The sequence below is a fragment of the Phocoena phocoena genome, chromosome 6, assembly GCF_963924675.1.
Source record: "Phocoena phocoena chromosome 6, mPhoPho1.1, whole genome shotgun sequence".
NCBI lineage: Eukaryota > Metazoa > Chordata > Mammalia > Artiodactyla > Phocoenidae > Phocoena > Phocoena phocoena.
In genome coordinates this window covers 98,016,901-98,035,228 of record NC_089224.1, presented here as the reverse complement: position 1 = coordinate 98,035,228, position 18,328 = coordinate 98,016,901, and the positions used below count along the sequence as shown (strand labels likewise).

Genomic DNA, 18,328 nt, shown 5'->3' with positions numbered 1-18,328 from the left:
TACATGGAACTGCATGAAAAATATAGGACTGGAACAAGTTTTTGAAAAAAAGGTAGAATTTATAAAAATTAACAGTAAACAAAAGAATTTCTTATTGGGAAAAATATGCTTGAGTATTTACATCTTACAAAGGTCCTTGAAGAATCCTCTAGTCCAACCTACTGACTTTAAATATAAAGAAAGTGAGGCCCAGAGAAAGCAAAGGGTTATTTAATATAAATGGTATAACAAGACACCATTCTGGTCTCTGAGCCCTCAGGTCAGTGCTCTTTCCAAAGCATCATGAAGGAACCACTCTATCATCTTTTTTCCCTTTCCAGTGGACGACTACCTCCTTAGCACATCGTAATGGGTTCAAGAGTCCGACCTTTTGAACAGTACTGAACAATACTGAACTTACATCTCTTTCTCCAGAGACCACGGAGTTGGGCAGCAAGAAGGAGCTCAAGTCCATGCCCTTCATCACCTACCTCTCAGGCCTGCTGACGGCCCAGATGCTGTCTGATGACCAGCTCATCTCAGGTGTGGAGATCCGCTGTGAGGAGAAAGGCCGCTGTCCATCTACCTGCCACCTTTGCCGCCGACCGGGCAAGGAGCAGCTGAGCCCCACACCGGTGCTCCTGGAAATCAACCGCGTGGTACCACTTTACACTCTCATTCAGGACAATGGCACCAAAGAGGTGAGGTCCCCTGACACAACCACTGAGTCAAATCTAAGAACCAACCCTCCTACCTCCTGCCCTTGTGGGCCCTTTGTCCACTGGGATTGTCATCATCGTCATCAACAGCATGGTGAGGGCTAGCATTTATTGATCCCTTGCCGTGTTGTAAGCACGTATATAACTTGGTAACACTAGCTGCTGTAACTGGCAAATTCTCCAATCTCAACGGCTTAGTACAATTAAGGTTATTTCTTGTTGTGCAGAGTCCTAAATAGAAGTGTTTGATTGATGGGTGGCTTTACTCTGAGAAGTAGTTCAGGGTCCCAGCCTGTTCATCTTGTGCTCCATTAATCTAATGCTTCCACGGCTGCTGTGGAAGAAGAAAGAACATGGAAGATTGCACATGAGAAGTTGAAACGGGCCACGCCTGAAAATGGCAAATTCTCATTTCATCTCCTATTCTGCTAAGCTAGAATTCAGCCACTGGGCACACCTGTCTGCAAATGAAGACAGGGAAATGTATTCTATCTGTTTGCCTAGGAGAAGAAGGTATGGGTTTGGTGAAAACCTTGCAGCCTCTGCCTCTGTACTATACTTGGGTTATCTCATTTAATTTACCCTCCAGATCTATGATTTACTTATAAATATTGAGTTGATTCATATGGAATTTCTGACATTTGACCATTTTTTATTTATAAAGATGGCAATTCCGTATGGTTCATCCTTTTCTCATGCCCACTTTACAAGTGAGGAAATGTAAGATGTTGAATGATTTGCTCCATGTTGGTCTGCTCCAGAGCCTACATGCTTAATCATGAAATTATATCTCCTCTTTTTCCTCTTTCTATCTCTGTGACTTTCAATTATAGCATGTCAGGGCTTGAGAGGACTGTATGAATGATTTAGTTCACTGGTTTGCACACTTGTGTTCATGGAACATTTTTTTTTCCAAATGTAGTGTTCAGGAACCCCAATCCATAAAACCAGGAATAGTGATGCCACTGCTTCAGTAAGGAAGAAGGCAGATAAAGCATCTCCACTTGGTCCCCACTCTTCCCTCTCCAACAACTTCTGGACAGCCCTGGGCCTCCAGAGAAGGCAATCTGGTAGACCACTGACCAAGTCCAATAGGACGCTATGGATTATGTGCCCCTCCCAAAGCATCCTCCTGGGCTGAGTAAGTGCCAGTGCATGGTGAGTGGTCAGGTAGGGTCTCATAGAGGACAGATCAGGGATGAGAATAAGGAAGTGAGGAGAGTATCTTCAGGTAGAAGACCTGAGGCAGAAAAGTACATGGTCTCTACAAAGACCTATAGAAATTTCCCATGACTGAGACCAAGAGATGGAGGGAGAGCAGATATGAGGCCAAGGGGACAGAAAGCACCTGATTATTTAGGATACTATAAGCTAGGTCCTGGAGTTTGGACACTATCTGGAGGGCAGTGACATGCTGAAGATACATGGTTAGCAGGAAGCTGATAGGATTAGATTTGTGTGGCAGAAAGAGCCCTCTGGAAACAACCCAGATGACCATCGATGGGAGAGCAGTTAAATAAGGTGTCGAATATGCACACAGTGGAACACTGTACTACAGCCAAGATGAATGAACTATAGTGACACTTAATATGAGATGGATGAACATAATGTTAAATGAACACAAGAAATCCCGAAGATATAGCTTATATAGCATGATACCCTTACCTCTATTTTAAGTTAAAACAGACACACAGGGCTTCCCTGGTGGCGCAGTGGTTGAGAGTCCGCCTGCCGATGCAGGGGACGCGGGTTCGTGCCCCGGTCCGGGAAGATCCCACATGCCGTGGAGCGGCTGGGCCCGTGAGCCATGGCCGCTGAGCCTGCGCGTCCGGAGCCTGTGCTCCGCAACGGGAGAGGCCACAACAGTGAGAGGCCCGCGTACCGCAAAAACAAAACAAAAAGAAAACCACACACACACACACACACACACGCATATACATGCATATACGCGCATATCAAATACACTGCCTTTTAAAAATAAATACAGATGCAATAGATAGTTTAAAAAAGGAATCAAGGAAATTATGAACATAGGATCATGGTAATCTTGAGTCAAGCGAGGCAGGTAATGGCACGATGGAGCATTTGTTACATGATGGTAGTCAAGTTTCTAGCTGATGTTTGGGTGCTGGATTTATGGGGCTTTATGAAAGTGCTAAACGTAGCTAACCAGCTAACACTAACTGGATGAACACATAAAGCCTAACCATGCATGGTGCAGCAATGAGATTGAGTCACGAGCCGTGCATCTCAAATCATCTAACTCTGTGCATCAGAGGTCCCCAGACCAACAACAGAAAATCCAAGAGAGACAAACGTGTATACATCTCCAAACCTCTGGTTTCAGGGTGAGAGTCAACTGTGGAAACGTAAGAGTGGCAGCAGGGAGACCCCTGAGGAGGCTGTTGAAGCTTCCAGTAAATACCAAGGGTCGTCTGACCAGTGTCGTGTTAGTGCAGACAAAAAAAGCAGCACGTCCGTAGCTCTCCAGGGTTTGGTGAGAGAGGCTATGAATATCCCTATTTACGGCTCTTTCTGGGCCATGCTCTCCTCACCTTTGAGGTGTTTCGATACTAGCTACGTCACAGGACTTTGTGTGTGTGTGTGTAATTTATTTTTATTTTTTATTTTTGGCTGCATTTGGTCTTTGTTGCTGTGCGGGGGCTTTCTCTAGTTGCAGCCAGTGGAGGCTACTCTCTGTTGCACCATTCGGGCTTCTCATTGCGGTGGCTTCACTTGTTGTGGAGCACGGGCTCTAGGCACATGGGCTTCAGTAGTTGTGGCTCGCGGGCTCTAGAGCACAGGCTCAGTAGTTGTGGTGCACGGGCTTAGTTGCTCTGTGGCATGTGGGATCTTTCTGAACCAGAGCTCGAACCCGTGTTCCCTGTACTGGCAGGCGGATTCTTAACCACTGGGAAGCCCCAAGTCACAGGACTTTTATGATGTGTTCTTGGCACGTGTGGTGGCAAGACGAGCGCTGGTTCCTTTCCTCTTTGCTTAGGAGTCAGGTTCCCCATGTCCAGATGCTATGCCAGCTTCCCTCAGCACGTCAGTTCTGGAAATGGGTCTTCCTGAGGCTGATTCACATTCTCTCAGATAGAGAAGCCCAGGAGTGTGAAAGCAGTCCAGGAGTGTGAAAGCAGTCACTAGATGTCACTGTTCTCCTTATGTGGCATCTGCTGTTTTTGAAGCCCGAGTCCTTTCTTCATTAATTCAGTATTTTTGAGCACCTACTATTTACCATGTATGGTGTCATGCCCCAAGAAGTGAAGAGTGGGACAAATGGACACAAATGGGCATGGTCTTTATCTTCATGGAGTTTACAGACTTGTGGGGAAGACAGATATTATTGAAACACTCCCACCAAATAAGTGAGAACAAACTGTGCTGAGTACCAAGAGAAGTCCAGGCCTTTGGGTTAAAATCGGGTGACCGAGGGATTTGTGGGATGAAGGAAGGCTTCTTTAGGGAAATGAAATTGGAATTAGTTCTTGGGGGTCGGGTGCCTAAAGTGAAAGTAGAGGACTGGATTTGGGGGAGAGGAGGAACCTGAGAGCATTCCGGGTCAAAGGCCTAGCTCCTGCAGAGCCCTGAAGGATGTGCAAACGTGGCCCATTTCCCTGAGGCCGGGATGGGAGCTCCATGGGCAATGCCGAGCAGAGGCGGTGGCCAGGCTAGGCAGAGCTCTGAAGGCTCTGGTGGTGAGGAGTTTGGCTCCTGATAGCGGGGAGCATAGAGGCATTAGAGCAGACAGGTAGGCGCTGTCTTCTCAGCTCCAAGCTCCTCTCCTCTAAGTTATACCTGCAAAGGAACCTTAGAGCTGCTTGACTAGTTTCTTCTCTCCCTCCCCAACCCCCAAGACAGGCCTGTTTAGAGTTTCACAGCAGCCTAGGGGCTGCTGTACATTAGGCCTTTTCAAAGGAGCCAGGCTGTGGTAGGAGTGGGTAAGACAGGCCCAGTGCAGGTCTGGAAACGATCCTGGAGGAGGGGATCGTGGCCCCTGAGAGAGGCTGGTGTGATGAGAAAGCAGCAACTTTCATCTTAGCCATCATTTTTCCTCTGCCTCTTCCCCAAACCCCCATCACTTCTCCCAAGACTTCTCCATCTCTCTGCATTTCTTTGCAGTCAGAGGCAGGGTCCACATGGGTCAAACATAAAAGGGCCTTGGCCTGGACTCTGACACTGAGTCATAGCGAGGCTGGGGCAAGTCCTTTTTCCTCCCTGGGCCTCTCTTTTCCTACCTGAAAAAGCAGAGAGGTTGGGTGAGTTTCTTTCTGAGTTTCCTACAAGAGACTTTGTCAAAGTGGAATCAGATAGTGCAAGATCTGTGCTCCACTCAGGTTGAGTTGGGATCCTGCCTCAATTCCCTCCTCCTGTGGAGTGTTGCTGAATGACCTCTCCAAACCTCAGTTTTTACGTCTATAAAATGGACTCTTGTGATCCCTACTTCATGGGGATCAGATGATAGTGAATGTATAGTACCTGGCATGTAGCATGTAATGGGCTTATGTTTCCTATGATAATGATAAAAATAACGTTTGTCTCAACTGATTCCTTCCTTTTTCTGTGCTTCCTTTGGTATCTCCTCCTCTAGGTAGCACTCGATAACTTTGCAGATGCCCAAAGTGCTAGGGACATGACGTTCAGAGTAGGGTCTGCATTTTGTATGCAAGAGATTAACCTAAAAGGGCAGATCACAAATGGAAGGATTTCAGGAGCATTTTTCTCACTTTATAAATATTACTGGAACTTGTACTTTATAGGAAAGGATACCATAGGTGGAATTACACATGAGTAAAAGGATTTCCTTCTGTAGACCTTCCAACACAGAATGGAACCATTCTTCTATGTGAGAACACCTGTCTCCTTGAGTTATTTGAGATGCTAAGTCAACTGCTCAGTCCCGTTATATGGCATGGTCAGGAAGTATCAGAGAGGGGGTGTGACTTGCCTGAGGTTTGTGGGGCTGTTCAGGCCTCTGATTCTGGGCAAGGGCCAGGGTGTGCTCTTCATAGCCTTGGGGACACTAGCTCCTTTGGTGGTTGCGATATCCTTGGTTCCATCCCCTTGAATGCATGGGAAAGGATGATGCCTTCTGCCTCAGCTGGAAAGGAGCCTTTCATTACACTTTGTGCTGTGGTTCTGAATAAGCAAAGCAGGAAAAAAGTCTTAATGATGGAGAATTTGATTAATGCATCAATCTTCTCCCTCCACCTGTTAAATGACCCTTACACAGCCCAAAGCCACGGAGCTTAGCTAAGCACAACTAGTGCTTAAATGACCAAGACTGTGCGTGGCTATTAACTTAGCCTTTGGGTGAATAAGAAGAGGCTCCAAATGCAGGAGAAAAAATTGTGTCATGGTGAAGAGCCAGACTGAGCTGGATTTGAGTCCCATCTCTCCCGTTGATCGTCTGGGTGACCTTTCATTTTACTCATTTATAAAGTAGACATTACAGTATCTACCCCTATCCATTTGGGGGTTGGGAGTTTTCTTTGGAAGAACTGGGACACCTGGATTCTGTACCAGGTTCTGTCCTTGATTGTTATATGGCATTGGGCAAGGATACTTCTACTGTCTTGGTCTCTTTCCTTATCTGTATGACGAAAAGTATGGGCTAACTTTATCCCACAGTCCCTTTTGACAGATCTAGGGTCAGATCTAGGTTCTTCCCTGAAAATAAGGGAAATATTTTGATGTTGGATGAGGCACCTTGTGACCTGCAATTTATTTTCCATCCAAAGATATTTACCAACTTTACTCCTTAAGTTAATACTGGGAAGAGAAAGGTTCACATATCTTGTACTCCATCCCAATGACACAGCATTTGTGAGTAGAGATGGGTATTAAAATCATACCCTCTGTATTTTACAAATAGTAAAGCTGAGACCTGGAGACAGGAATGACTTGCTCTAGGGCACACAGCCAAGTCTGAATTTGAAGTAGTCAGCCATGGCTTCTGACCTGGGTGATGTCTTTTGTCTCTCTCAGACTCGTATCCTCATCTGTGAAATGGTGGTGACTTTCCCCATAGGGCTCTCAAGCAGAAAAATTAAGAGACTGTTTGCTGGTGTTTTGAAGACTATAAAATACTCTGTAGATCTGGATGCTTTTTTTTTTTTTTTTTTCTATTGCCCGAGTCCCCTGAATTCCAATAATGTGATATATTTTTTTTTCTTTCCATGCTGCCCTAGGAAGAACCATGTGTAATTTTGGTCTTGTTGTGGTTTTCTAATATTCTAGCAGATCCTTTCCCTCTGCCAGAAAGATTTGTTTGCTCAATTTACACTTCTTGGCTCAAACTGAGAAGAGAATTCCAAATGACTGCTCTTTGAAAAGAAATTAACAGCCAAGATCATCCCCCCGCCCCATTATTGCCACCACAGCTGTGCCCACCACTGTGACCACTACCCTTATCATAACCACCATCACCACTGCTGCAGCAGCATCACCACCACAGCCTCTCATTGGGTGTGTGTAGATACTGTGTGAGGAGAGATAATACAGAGGGAGACGCGACACAGATTGTACCTTCAAGGACCTCACAGTCTAGGGGATGAGGCAGAAGAACCACATGAGTAACTAACTGCTTACACATGCTACATTAATTCATGACTTATTTTCAAACAATACAATAGACATTCCAACAGTGTTAGAAAAGAGGGAGAAAGAAACTCTGGTTGGGGGGAGGTAAATCTGGAAAAGGTTCTTGCAGCAGGGAAGGTGGGTGTGTACAGATGGTGGATATAGCTTGAGACTACTCTGTTGATGACAAAGATAATCCTAGGTACCAGATGTACATTATATGCCAAAAACTGCCATGGGCTTTCTGTGCTTTATCTCATTCAATCATCCAAGAACTTCTGAGGGGAATATTATTATCATCCCTATTTCATAGATGAGACTGAGGTTCAGAGAAGCTTGAACCCAAGTCTGTGAGATTCTGAAGCTGACCTAGGCCTGAGTTGGAAAACTCTGGCCCACAGGTGACATCCAGCCTGCCATGTGTTTTTATAAAGTTTGTGACACACCGCCACACTCATCTGTCTACACATCTCTATGTCTGCTTTCCTGCCATGACGGCTCAGTTGAGCAGTTGCCCCAGAAGACAGTAGGACGCGCAAAGCCAAAGATATTTACTGTAGTCCTCTGAAAAAAATTTGACAAACCTTGGTCTAGACTAAGGTATATTGGAAAAGAAGAGGAAAGAAAGTTATGTCAAATGCTGTGTGACAAACATTTAGAATAGAAGAAAAAAACCCAACAAGCATTGAGTGCCAGCTGTATGCCTGGCATTTTTTCAGTGCCTTGCGTGTATTTGTATGTGTTCTCTCACTCTATCCCCTGGCACATTTGCATTATGATGCCCATTTCACAAATTAAAAATAAAATCTGAGGACTTAGGTAAATAATTCATCTAACATCACACAGCTAGTGACTGACCCAGGAAGTCTGTGTCCAAAATGTATGTTTAGTCAATCATTCTTACTACAGGTGTGAAAAATTTGGGAGATAGAAAACGAGAAGTGATGAGCAGAAAACTGGGTCGCAGAAACTTTGAACGTTGTGCTGAGGGATTGGAGTACCGTGTGAACTATAGGGAACTCTTGAAGATTGGGGGTCAAGGGAAAGCCATAACCAGACATGCATTTTTGCATAATAATTACATCATCAACAGTGGAAGGGTGAATTGTAGGGACTAGGGCTGGTTTTATGTCAAGGGTTCTTAATTTCAGGTCTGCAGATCATTGATTTTGAAGGGTTGTTGGATCTCCATCGCCAGAAAGTTTATGCAGAATTATATATTATTGCATTTTTCTTCTGGGGGAAAAGCTACATGGCATCAGCAAATTTTCTAAATGTTTTTGACCCAAACGTTGTAGAACACTAAGAGAAGAGGACTAGTGAGTTGGGGTGTCCACTGCAGAAGTCCATATATGGGATGTCTGGGAGGGTGGGGACTCAGTTCAAATAATTTTAACAAATATTTATTAAGGATCTCCCATGGGCTAGGCACTGTTCTGGGCTTTCAGAATGCATCAGGGAGCAAAACAGGGATATATTTCAACCATCTGGAGACTTAATTTCTACTGGAGTGTATGTGGGAGATAGAAAGTAAACAATAAAAATAGTGAAAAGCATGGTATATTGAAAGGCAAAGGGGAGGGGAAGTAAAGCAGAATAAGAGGTCAGGAGTGTGGAGTAGAGTGTGGAGACTTGGAACTCAGAACGTCACAAGTCAATCAGGATCACTTAGGTTGAGAATGGGGGAAGTGTTATTTAAAAAATGCAGATTCCTGGCTTCCTCCTACTGATTCTGTTTCTCTAGAGGAGTGAGGCCGAGAATTGTTATTTTCACAGGCTTCCCAGGTGATTCTGATGCACACTGAGCTTGAGAACCACTACTCAAAACCATTGTTCATATGTCTTTCTCATTCTGATATTCCTTCAGGGAATTCCTTGCTTAGGGATTAAGAAAGTCAAGTACTTATAATCTGGAGTAAATCTCTGCTATTGTGGGCCACTTCCTCTCCATCGGTGCATTATGAGAAGGAGGTGAACTGGCCAGGAACCAGGCTGTCAGGCAGTTCTTGGCAAGAGGGAAGATCAAAGAAAAGAGGGGGATATAATCCACATATTACTCAACACGCTCATGGTCAATTACAAAAGAGGAACTTAATGCTTGGCTTGTCTGCTTGCAAAACTGGAAAACATAGCTATTTCATGAGACCAGAAAACTACCAGATTCAGTAAGATATGCAAGACAAACAGACTTAGCAAATGCAAGCATTTTTGCGTGTCAAGAGTGTAGAGCTTTTTTTTCCCCCACGGGACATTGAATTCAGTTAGCAAATGTAATAAAAAAGAGAATCACAGAATGTCTTTTCCTGGTACTTTTAAGAACAACCACTTACTGAGCACTTCAATTGTGCCAGGAGCTCAGCTCAAACACTTTATGTACTTAGTTCACTGAACTCTCTGATCAACCCCACACGATGGGCACTATTATTATCCTTCTTTTCCCCTTGGGAAAAATTGAGGCACAGAGAAGTTAGATCACTTGTCCCAAGATCCTATAAATAAGAACTGGTGGAGCCAGGGTGTGATCTGAGCGGTTCTGCTTTTTCTCATTTTGCTGTGGTCTCTCTCTTAGCTACTTCCCTTCAACTTTTTAATAAAGGGTAAAAAAATGGAAGTCTACTGAGGACACTATCATTGCCTAATATTACCTTCTCCTGCCACTGTGTCTTCATTTCTTTCACTCAGTGGCCAAAAGATTTGAAAGAATAGACTACCTCTGCTGTGTACACTGATTCACCCCCATTCATTCCAGGGCTGGCTCCCTCCACCCAGTGGAAATACAGTAGCTTCTCCTCATGTGTAACCCACGCAGACACCACATTTGCCATAGATGACTTTGCCTTTCTTTTGATAGGCACCTTTGGATTTCCATCTCAGTTCTTGTAGTCTGGAAACCAGCGAGACATCCCTGATACCTGTTTGTCCTTCCTCCTGTGCTCACTCCCCACCCCCAAACTATAGCTCATTAACAAACCTTGTAGAATTGTCTTCTTAGGAATTTCTCAAATATGCCCACTTTTACCCATTTTGGTCCAAGTCTTGGCTGAACTGTTGCAGTAGCTTCCTAACCGGCTAACAATGACCCTCACCTCCTCTAATTTATTTTCTTCCTGGTAACCAGAGTGATATTTTCAAAGTTAAAACTTGCTCACATCACTTTTCCAATGAAAACCCTCAACTGGCCTCCAGCTGCTCTCGGGATCCAGACCCAGGTGCTTACCGTGGCCTGCAAGGGACTGCGCTTCTCACTTCTTACAACTCCTGATCTTCTACTTTCTGGAACTGTGCTTTGTGGTGCCAGAGAGCCTTGGTACGTGCTGTTCCCTCTGCTTGGAACTTGTTTTACCCTCCCCCTCCTTTCTCCGTTCCACTGACTTGACTGCTATTCATCCACCAGATTGCTGAGGCTTCTAGATTTCATAAGATCCCCCTGTTTGTTTATTGGTTTACTTTCTTGAGGCTTTTTATCTCTCTTTCATAGCAGTTATCATAATTTCTCATTATACTTTTTTTTTTTTTTTTTGCGGTATGCGGGCCTCACTGTTGTGGCCTCTCCCATTTGCGGAGCACAGGCTCCAGACGCGCAGGCTCAGCGGCCATGGCTCACGGGCCCAGCCGCTCCGCGGCATGTGGGATCTTCCCGGACCGGGGCACGAACCCGCGTCCCCTGCATCGGCAGACGGACTCTCAACCACTGTGCCACGAGGGAAGCCCTCTCATTATACTTTTATGTATGTTTTCTAATTGTTTGATTAATGTCTGTATCTCCTCCTCCTCCACATTTTATTATTTTGTTTTATCACGACAACATTGCCAATGCAGAGGGAAGAGCAGATAAACTCAGGAATGAAGACGTCTAGTCCAACCCTGGTCTACTTCTTGATTCCTTTCTGCCACACCTCACAAATGTTACAGAGCCTGTGTTTGAATATTCCCAGTGACAGTGTGCTCAGTGACCCCTAAGCATCCTGTTTCCCTCACTTCTGGAATATCCATTCTGATATTGAGTCAAAATATTTTCCTGTACATTAAGAGGTAAACTCCATGAGACCAGGATCTGGACAAACTTTTGTTCAGCATTGCACCAATAGCTTCTACTATAGTGTCTTACTCATAGTAGAAGTTCAATAAATATATTTTTCATGAGAATAACTAAATGAATGTGTGAAAAATGAATGACCACCTTGCATCAGCATGCTTGCGTGGTGCTTTCACATACACTAACTCCCTTAATTCTTTCAATAGTCCTATGAAGGTAGCAGTGTTTATTTTCACTTTACAGATTAGGAAACTGAGGCTCACCAAGAGTGGGTACCACCCTCTGAAGCCCCACAGGGCTACCAAATGTCAGAGCTGGGGCTGGAATCCCTTTTCCAGCTGTCCCACAAGCACTCATCTGTCATACAACCATCATTTATCTGGGTGGGTGTCGTGCAAAACGGCCAGGGTAGTGCTGGGTTTCCAGGAACAGAGCAAGCTGCAGGCCCCATCCCTGCTGGAGCTTATCCCTGTTCACAGGGGGCTCTTCTTGGGTCATTAGGCAACTTCAGTCAGCAGTGATGCTAAGGGCGTAGAGAGAATTCACCAACAATTCAACTCTCTCTGCCTATTTCTCTCTAATCTTAGGAGAAAAAAAAAGTCATTCCAGATGTGCCTCCCAATTCACCAGGCAGATGTGTTTGAAAGCAGCATGAGTTTGTACCATCACACAGTTGGTAAATCTGTACAGAGCCTTCTCTGGTCAATAGAGTCATGTCATTCCTTGAGTTTCTGAGCAGAAGGGTCCCAGACCATAAATTTAAGTCCTGAGAAGAGGAGAAACCCTCAAGTAATTAGCTTCTTCTTGGAACTACATGTTTCTTTTCTTTTTTAGATTCATCTCCAGATTTTCCCACTTGGGGGAGCATTGTCATATTCCTGGATTTTCTGCTACCTAACTCCAAACCAATTTAGTTTAGAAAAGTATAGCATGTACAAAGCTAAAGTGACTAGTATAATGAACCTCCATGTACGTATCATCTTCTAGTTTCAATAATAATCAACTTACTGCAGGCCTGCATCGCCGGCTCTGTCCCCTCAAACACTATATAATTTGATATGTAAATGTTCGTATTTCTAAAACATAAGGACTCCAAAAATATCAATATCATTGCCTTGCTTTCCAAACTAACAATTCCTCTACACCATCAAATATCTAGTCATTGTTCATGTTTACTAGATTGTCTTATATTTTTGGTACCAGTTTGTTCAGATTGGGATCTAAATAAGATTCAAACGTTATGATTGGCTGATAATTAAGTCTCCTTTAATCCATAGGTTTCTTCCTCCAACTCTTTTTATTCCTTGTGATATTTTATCAAGAAAACTGGGTATAGTTCCCAGGGGATTTTGCTCATTGCAGCCCCATGGTATTATTTAGCACATTCCTCTACCCCTGTACTTCCTGTAAGTTGGTAGTTAGGTCTAGAGGCTCGACCAGGCTTGATTTTTTGGCAGTCCACCACAGCCAGTATTGATAGACTTGTAGGCCAAAGTGATCTAAAAGAACAGTTTTGTCTTTGATGCCGGTCAAATCTGTCATCAAGTCCTGGCTGTTCCCTTTCTCCTGTGTGACTTTTGGCAAGGGATTCTGAGCCTTAGTTCCCTCAGATGTGTTGTGGGGCTAATAATAATACCTAATTTCTGAGGCTATTGTATTAAATGAGATGGGCATCTAACACGCTTAGCCTTGTGCGTGGTGCATAGCGAGTGCTGAGTATAGACAAGCTCTTACTTGTCTTCTCCTTCCTCCCTGTTCTTCCCCTTGTCCCTCCTCCTTCATCTCTCCCACGTTTCATTATTATATTTTATGATCAAAACAGTGTGTGTGAGAAAGAAAGAGAAGACAGAGTCAGAATGGAAGAGGTTCCCCAGGCATCTAGTCCAGCCCTAGTCTGTTGCTTGATTCTTTGCACCCGTACCCTGCAGGAGCCTGTGTTGGATACTTCCAGGAACAGCTTGCTCAGTGATCCCTGAGCAGCCTGTTCTCTCACCACTAGAATATCTTTCTTTATATTGAGTCAAATTATTTTCCTGTACATGCCCTGTCTTTGTTTCCAGTTCCATCCATCAACACTGTGCTGAGATGGACTTACCTATTGACTTACCAGACAGAACATATGTTTTGGAATCAGATGAGGATTTGAATACCAGCTTTGCTACAAAATGTCTTTGTGCCTTTGGGCACAGTACTTAAGTGTTTAAGCTTCTTTTTCTCTCATGAGTAAAATGGGATTAATAATGTCTATAGAATTGTTTTGCAGATTAACAAATAATCCACGGAAGGTGCTTAGCGGCAACGTTTGGCTTATAGAAGCAGCTCAATGAAAGTTTGTCCTCTCTCCTAGTTCTAAGTGCCAGCCTTCCAGGTGTTTGATGACATCGTTGGTCTCCGTTGGACTTTCCTTCTGGTAATCATGCCCGGTTCCTGTAATTGTTTTTCATCACGAGTCTGTTTCTTATCTCAGACTCAGTCTTATCCCAGCCATTCTGAGTATTAGCCTCTGAAAGAACTCAGTACGCCCGTGTCCTTCTTAATGTACGCTTTATGAAGAAAGAAGTTAGAATACACAGAGACTGCTTTACTTGCCTGCAGAATTAAGGGTAGAATCCAAGTTTCTTGCTTCCAGACTTTGGGATCTGCCCTGGGTCACAATAGCTTCTATCTTTACTGTCATGCTCATAGTATTCAAAACATGATTTTTGGCTCGCTAAAGGAAACGGGAGCTCAGAGGGAAAATCTCGTATCAGTGTCACAAGCCAGTAGTTATGGAACCAGAATTTAAACCCTTGTCTGTGTGGCCCCATAGCTTGTGGTCTCAACACGTAAGCTATAGAGACTACCGCATCATTGGTCCTTCCTCTACTCTTGGACACGGACAAGCTATTCCATCATCAAGTAGCTTTTCTTGGAATCTAGAATCACCTCCTGTCACTATCTTTTTCCTCACCTTTCCTTGATGATAAAACATCTTGCTCCATTCTTACCTTTTGGTCACTTCTCAGCCCTTTTAGAAGCTGACATTGGTTACACCATCTGCTTGAAGTTCTTGTCTTAAAACTCAACAAGGACCTGTTTACTCAAGCCAACACCCTCTTCTCAACCCTTTTTTAGACGCATCAATCCATTCTTAAAAGAGCTTGGGCTTGGCTCCTTCAACTTTAGTTTGCCCAACCTGAATCCTTTCCAGAAATTATTGCTTCCCTTCAGAAACTCTGAGGGAATGCCAGGAAGTGGAAGCATGGTAGCTGCTTGGGGGTGGGGATCATACATTAGTGAGACTCCGTCCATCCCTCCATGGTGCTTCTCCCATAGTTGTTTCTTGAATGTGCGGATCCCATTTTGAATGGAACGGGAGAAAATGGGAATTTAGATATATGTCTAAGGTAGGCATATTGGTATAGCTCTATACTTATATAGATAGATAGATAAATAGATAGATAGACAGCTTTATTTACTATTTTTTTTTTTCAGGGAATTATATTAGTTACATTCAAAGTAAACAGACTTCTTAGTGAGATTTTGAAATTTTAGGTGCTTTAGTGAGCTGTAATTGAAAGGGCCCAAGTTTTGGAGTCAGTCAGATCTAGACTTGAATTCCAAATCTGCTTACCTGTTGGATGTTACCTGCTTACCTGTAGTGAACAGGTGACTTAGCCTACCCGAACTTCATTTTCTTATCTGTCAGATGGGGATGATAAGAAGACTCGCTGCCGAGGTTGCTTCTGCGTATTATATCAGATGACAGATGTAAAGAAGGGCAGTATAAGAATCAGATAGACCTAGGCTTACATTCTCACGTTACCAGATATTCTGGAGCTATAAGTTAAATACTCAGAATCTCAGTGAGGATGGTCACAGCTCACAGAGTAAAAAAAAAAAAAAAAAAGATTATATATGCAGAGCACTTATCAATGCCTAGAGTGATTAGAATCTCGATCAACAGTAGTTGCAGCTTCTTTCCTCTACCTTTGTCTTCTTCATCTTTCTCTTCTTTCTCCTTCTCTTACTCCTTCTCTCTTCTGCTTCTGCTATTGCTTCTGATTAAAGCATCCAGCACAGAGTAGGTGTACAATAATTGTAATTGCCTTACCTTCAGGCATCAGCCGATTAAAAAACTGCAAGGGTAGTCAGTTCACAGAGACGAGGAAAGGCATGCTTCCCCAAAGTAAAGGTAATCTTGCCGTCTCTGATAGTTGGTTCTAATGACATATTTTTCCCCATTGTAAAAATGTTAAAAAGAGGAAAAATAATTCTGAGCATAGATGTGCCTAGAATCACTGTTGCCTGTAAATAACTTTACTACATTCATAATAAACAATAATAATTCATAATAACTATCTTGCTTCCATTTAGAGAATATCCAAGTTTAAAAGCTTTGTCAGTACTCTTTAATTATCAAATATGTGTATATGTGTGAACATATATGTGGTTCTGGCATTATTCTAGGCACTTTATAAGTTATTCTTTTGCCATTCTTCATTGAGGTAGGTACTAATACATCCCCATTTCACACTTGTGGGAATGAAGCATAGAGAACTGACGTCACTTTTATCAAGTTTGCTCCGTGATGACACTGAGACTTGAACCCAGGGGTTTGGTTCCAAGGATCGTATTCTTAACCTCCATGCTCTGCCATCCCTCCAGCATTTGTAACGTCCTTTGCTAGATTAAGGGATCAAGACTTCTCAGAGTCCAGCTTGTCAGCTTGGAAATATGGCTACAATGAACCTGGTAGGAATCTCCCTTTCCATAATTTTTTAGCCAGATTTCCAAGGCACCTTCTCAAAGGCAAAGATGAACTCAGTATGGGTCTAGACAGCATGTCCCCTCCTCTCCTCCGACCTTTCTTTCCCTGCCCCTACCCACAGGCCCAACCATGGAAGCCCCACCAGCTGGAGAGACCACCTCCCTCAGATGCCTCCTAAGGGAAAATGGATGTACTGGAAACATGGGGTCACCAGTGGCCACAGAAGGGAAGTTTTGCCGTCCTTTACTCAGGAACTCACCACTAGCTTCAGCTAGCATTTAGCAACATAAACTCCACAGCCTTGGACAGATCCTCCACTTGAAAGCTTCCCACCTGCCTCTCATCTCCAGATGTTCTCACCACAAGGGGAGAGGAGTTACTGTCAAAGGACAGCAGGCCTTAGAAGACAGGTCTTGTCTATTGGGTGGGGCTGGGATCCTTGGCTAAAGGCTTCCCTTAGGAAAAGTGTGTGAGTTCCATCCAGGTTTCCCCTTCCAGGACTGAGTGGGCCAGGAGCAATGCCTTGTAGGAGACAGGCTGAGAGGAGGGGCCATCCTCTGAAGAACTTGGATTTGTACAGGACTGAGAAGCTCTTGGCAGTTCAAGGTCACAGGGCAAGATGCCTTGGGAAGATGACTCACGATTAGATGTATGAGGCTACTGATATGGCTGTGTCTTCTCTCTGGAGTTATAACTGATGTTTCCTATTGCTCATTCATCACTTTCACAATTGCTATCAGCTCAGTGACAGGCAGGACAAATGGTCTGGAGACAGTTTGGAACAATGTAAGCACAGTCTGTTACCCTGACGACTGGGCAGGTCTACTAGGATAACATGGATTAGACATCCAAAGAGCTCTCAGTCTTCTAGTCCTCAGAATGTACCATTCATTCGTGCAACACTTACTCATACAACAGACATTTATGGAGTACCTTCTTTGGGCCAGGCCTTGTGTAGGAGCTTCTGATAAAATAAGGCAAAGAACTCAAAGTTCAGTGGAGAGGACAGGTATGCAAATAAATAGTTCTATAAAATATTGTGGTTCACTAACAGATGTATTGTCCAAGGTGCAGTGGAGGCCTTCAGTTCTGTTGGGAAATCAGAAAAGAGTTTCCAGAGACGACTGCAGTTGTAGTGGGTCTTAAATAATGAGTATGATTTGATCACAGGTAGAATGGGGTAAAGGCATTATAGGCTGAGGGAAATCATGTGCAAAGACACAGTGACATCAGAGTGTGTTGCCTGTCTGGTCCATGGCAGGTGGTTTAATGTAGATGTTAGGTAGGACCAAGGAAGACTATAGTTGTGGGAGATGAGCTAAGGAGATTGTGTGGCATCACTGTGTGAAGGGCCCTGTGTGCCAGGCTAGGAAACAATCTTTATACTTGTCTCAGTCATAGCTCTTTTATTGGTAAAAAGAGAAACCCACTGAAACAGTCTAAGCGAAAAATGGAGAAATTATTATAATGATACAGTGATTTCTCATGTAACTCAAGGACAGAGAGCGCAGCTGAGCTACCAGCATCCAGGAAGCCACTGTCAGCAGTAATCCTGGAGCCTGACGTTCTGTTTCCCTCTGCAGTTGATTGGCGTCTGTCTCTCTCCTCTCTCTCCTCTCTCTCCTCTCTCTCCTCTCTCTCCTCTCTCTCCTCTCTCTCCTCTCTCTCCTCTCTCTCTTTCCTTCCTCCTCCGCCTCCCACCTTTTCTGGTTTCCATCCATGTGGCTCAACATGACAAGCCAAGCCTAGCCTTGCATCTCATACCAGTTCAAGCACTCAGCGAGAGCGATGAACATTTGAATCTAAATTCCCAGGGAAAATATGTGATTGTTCCAGTTTGGGCCAGTTTTGGTCCCACTACTCTTGGCCAAAACAACAGGGTTATTTTTGTTTAGTTCAAATATGCACACCAAACCATCCCTTGTATCTGATAAGCTGAAGCGTATCTATTAAAAATCCTGTCAGTTTTTATTCTCAAACTGAAGTACCCTGACTCAGGGGGATACACTGTGATATGCCGGGATATATCTAAAGCCACAGGATAAAGTGATCAGAGATTCTTGAACTTAATAATACCTAAGAATTACTTGGGAGTGTATTCAATCATGGGTTCTGTAGCACCTCTCCCAAGATTCCGATTCAGTGGGTTGAGTTTGGCCTGGGAATCTGAACTTCTAATAAGTGTTTCAGGCCATTAATGAGGCAAGAGGGCCAGGAATCATACTATGAGAAACACTTTGGGGAAAACTCCATTGTTTT

The 18,328-nt window shown here is 43.9% G+C and overlaps 1 protein-coding gene across 3 annotated transcripts in view; it reads left to right on the top strand.

Annotated features, from left to right (window-relative positions):
- ASTN2 (astrotactin 2) overlaps nucleotides 1-18,328 on the top strand; it is a 914,376-nt gene that overhangs the window by 726,496 nt on the left and 169,552 nt on the right. For all 3 annotated transcript variants that reach the window (XM_065878807.1, XM_065878806.1, XM_065878804.1), the window contains one exon: nucleotides 415-680. In XM_065878807.1, the coding sequence (XP_065734879.1) occupies nucleotides 415-680 (266 nt within the window). The remainder of the gene's footprint in view (nucleotides 1-414; nucleotides 681-18,328) is intronic.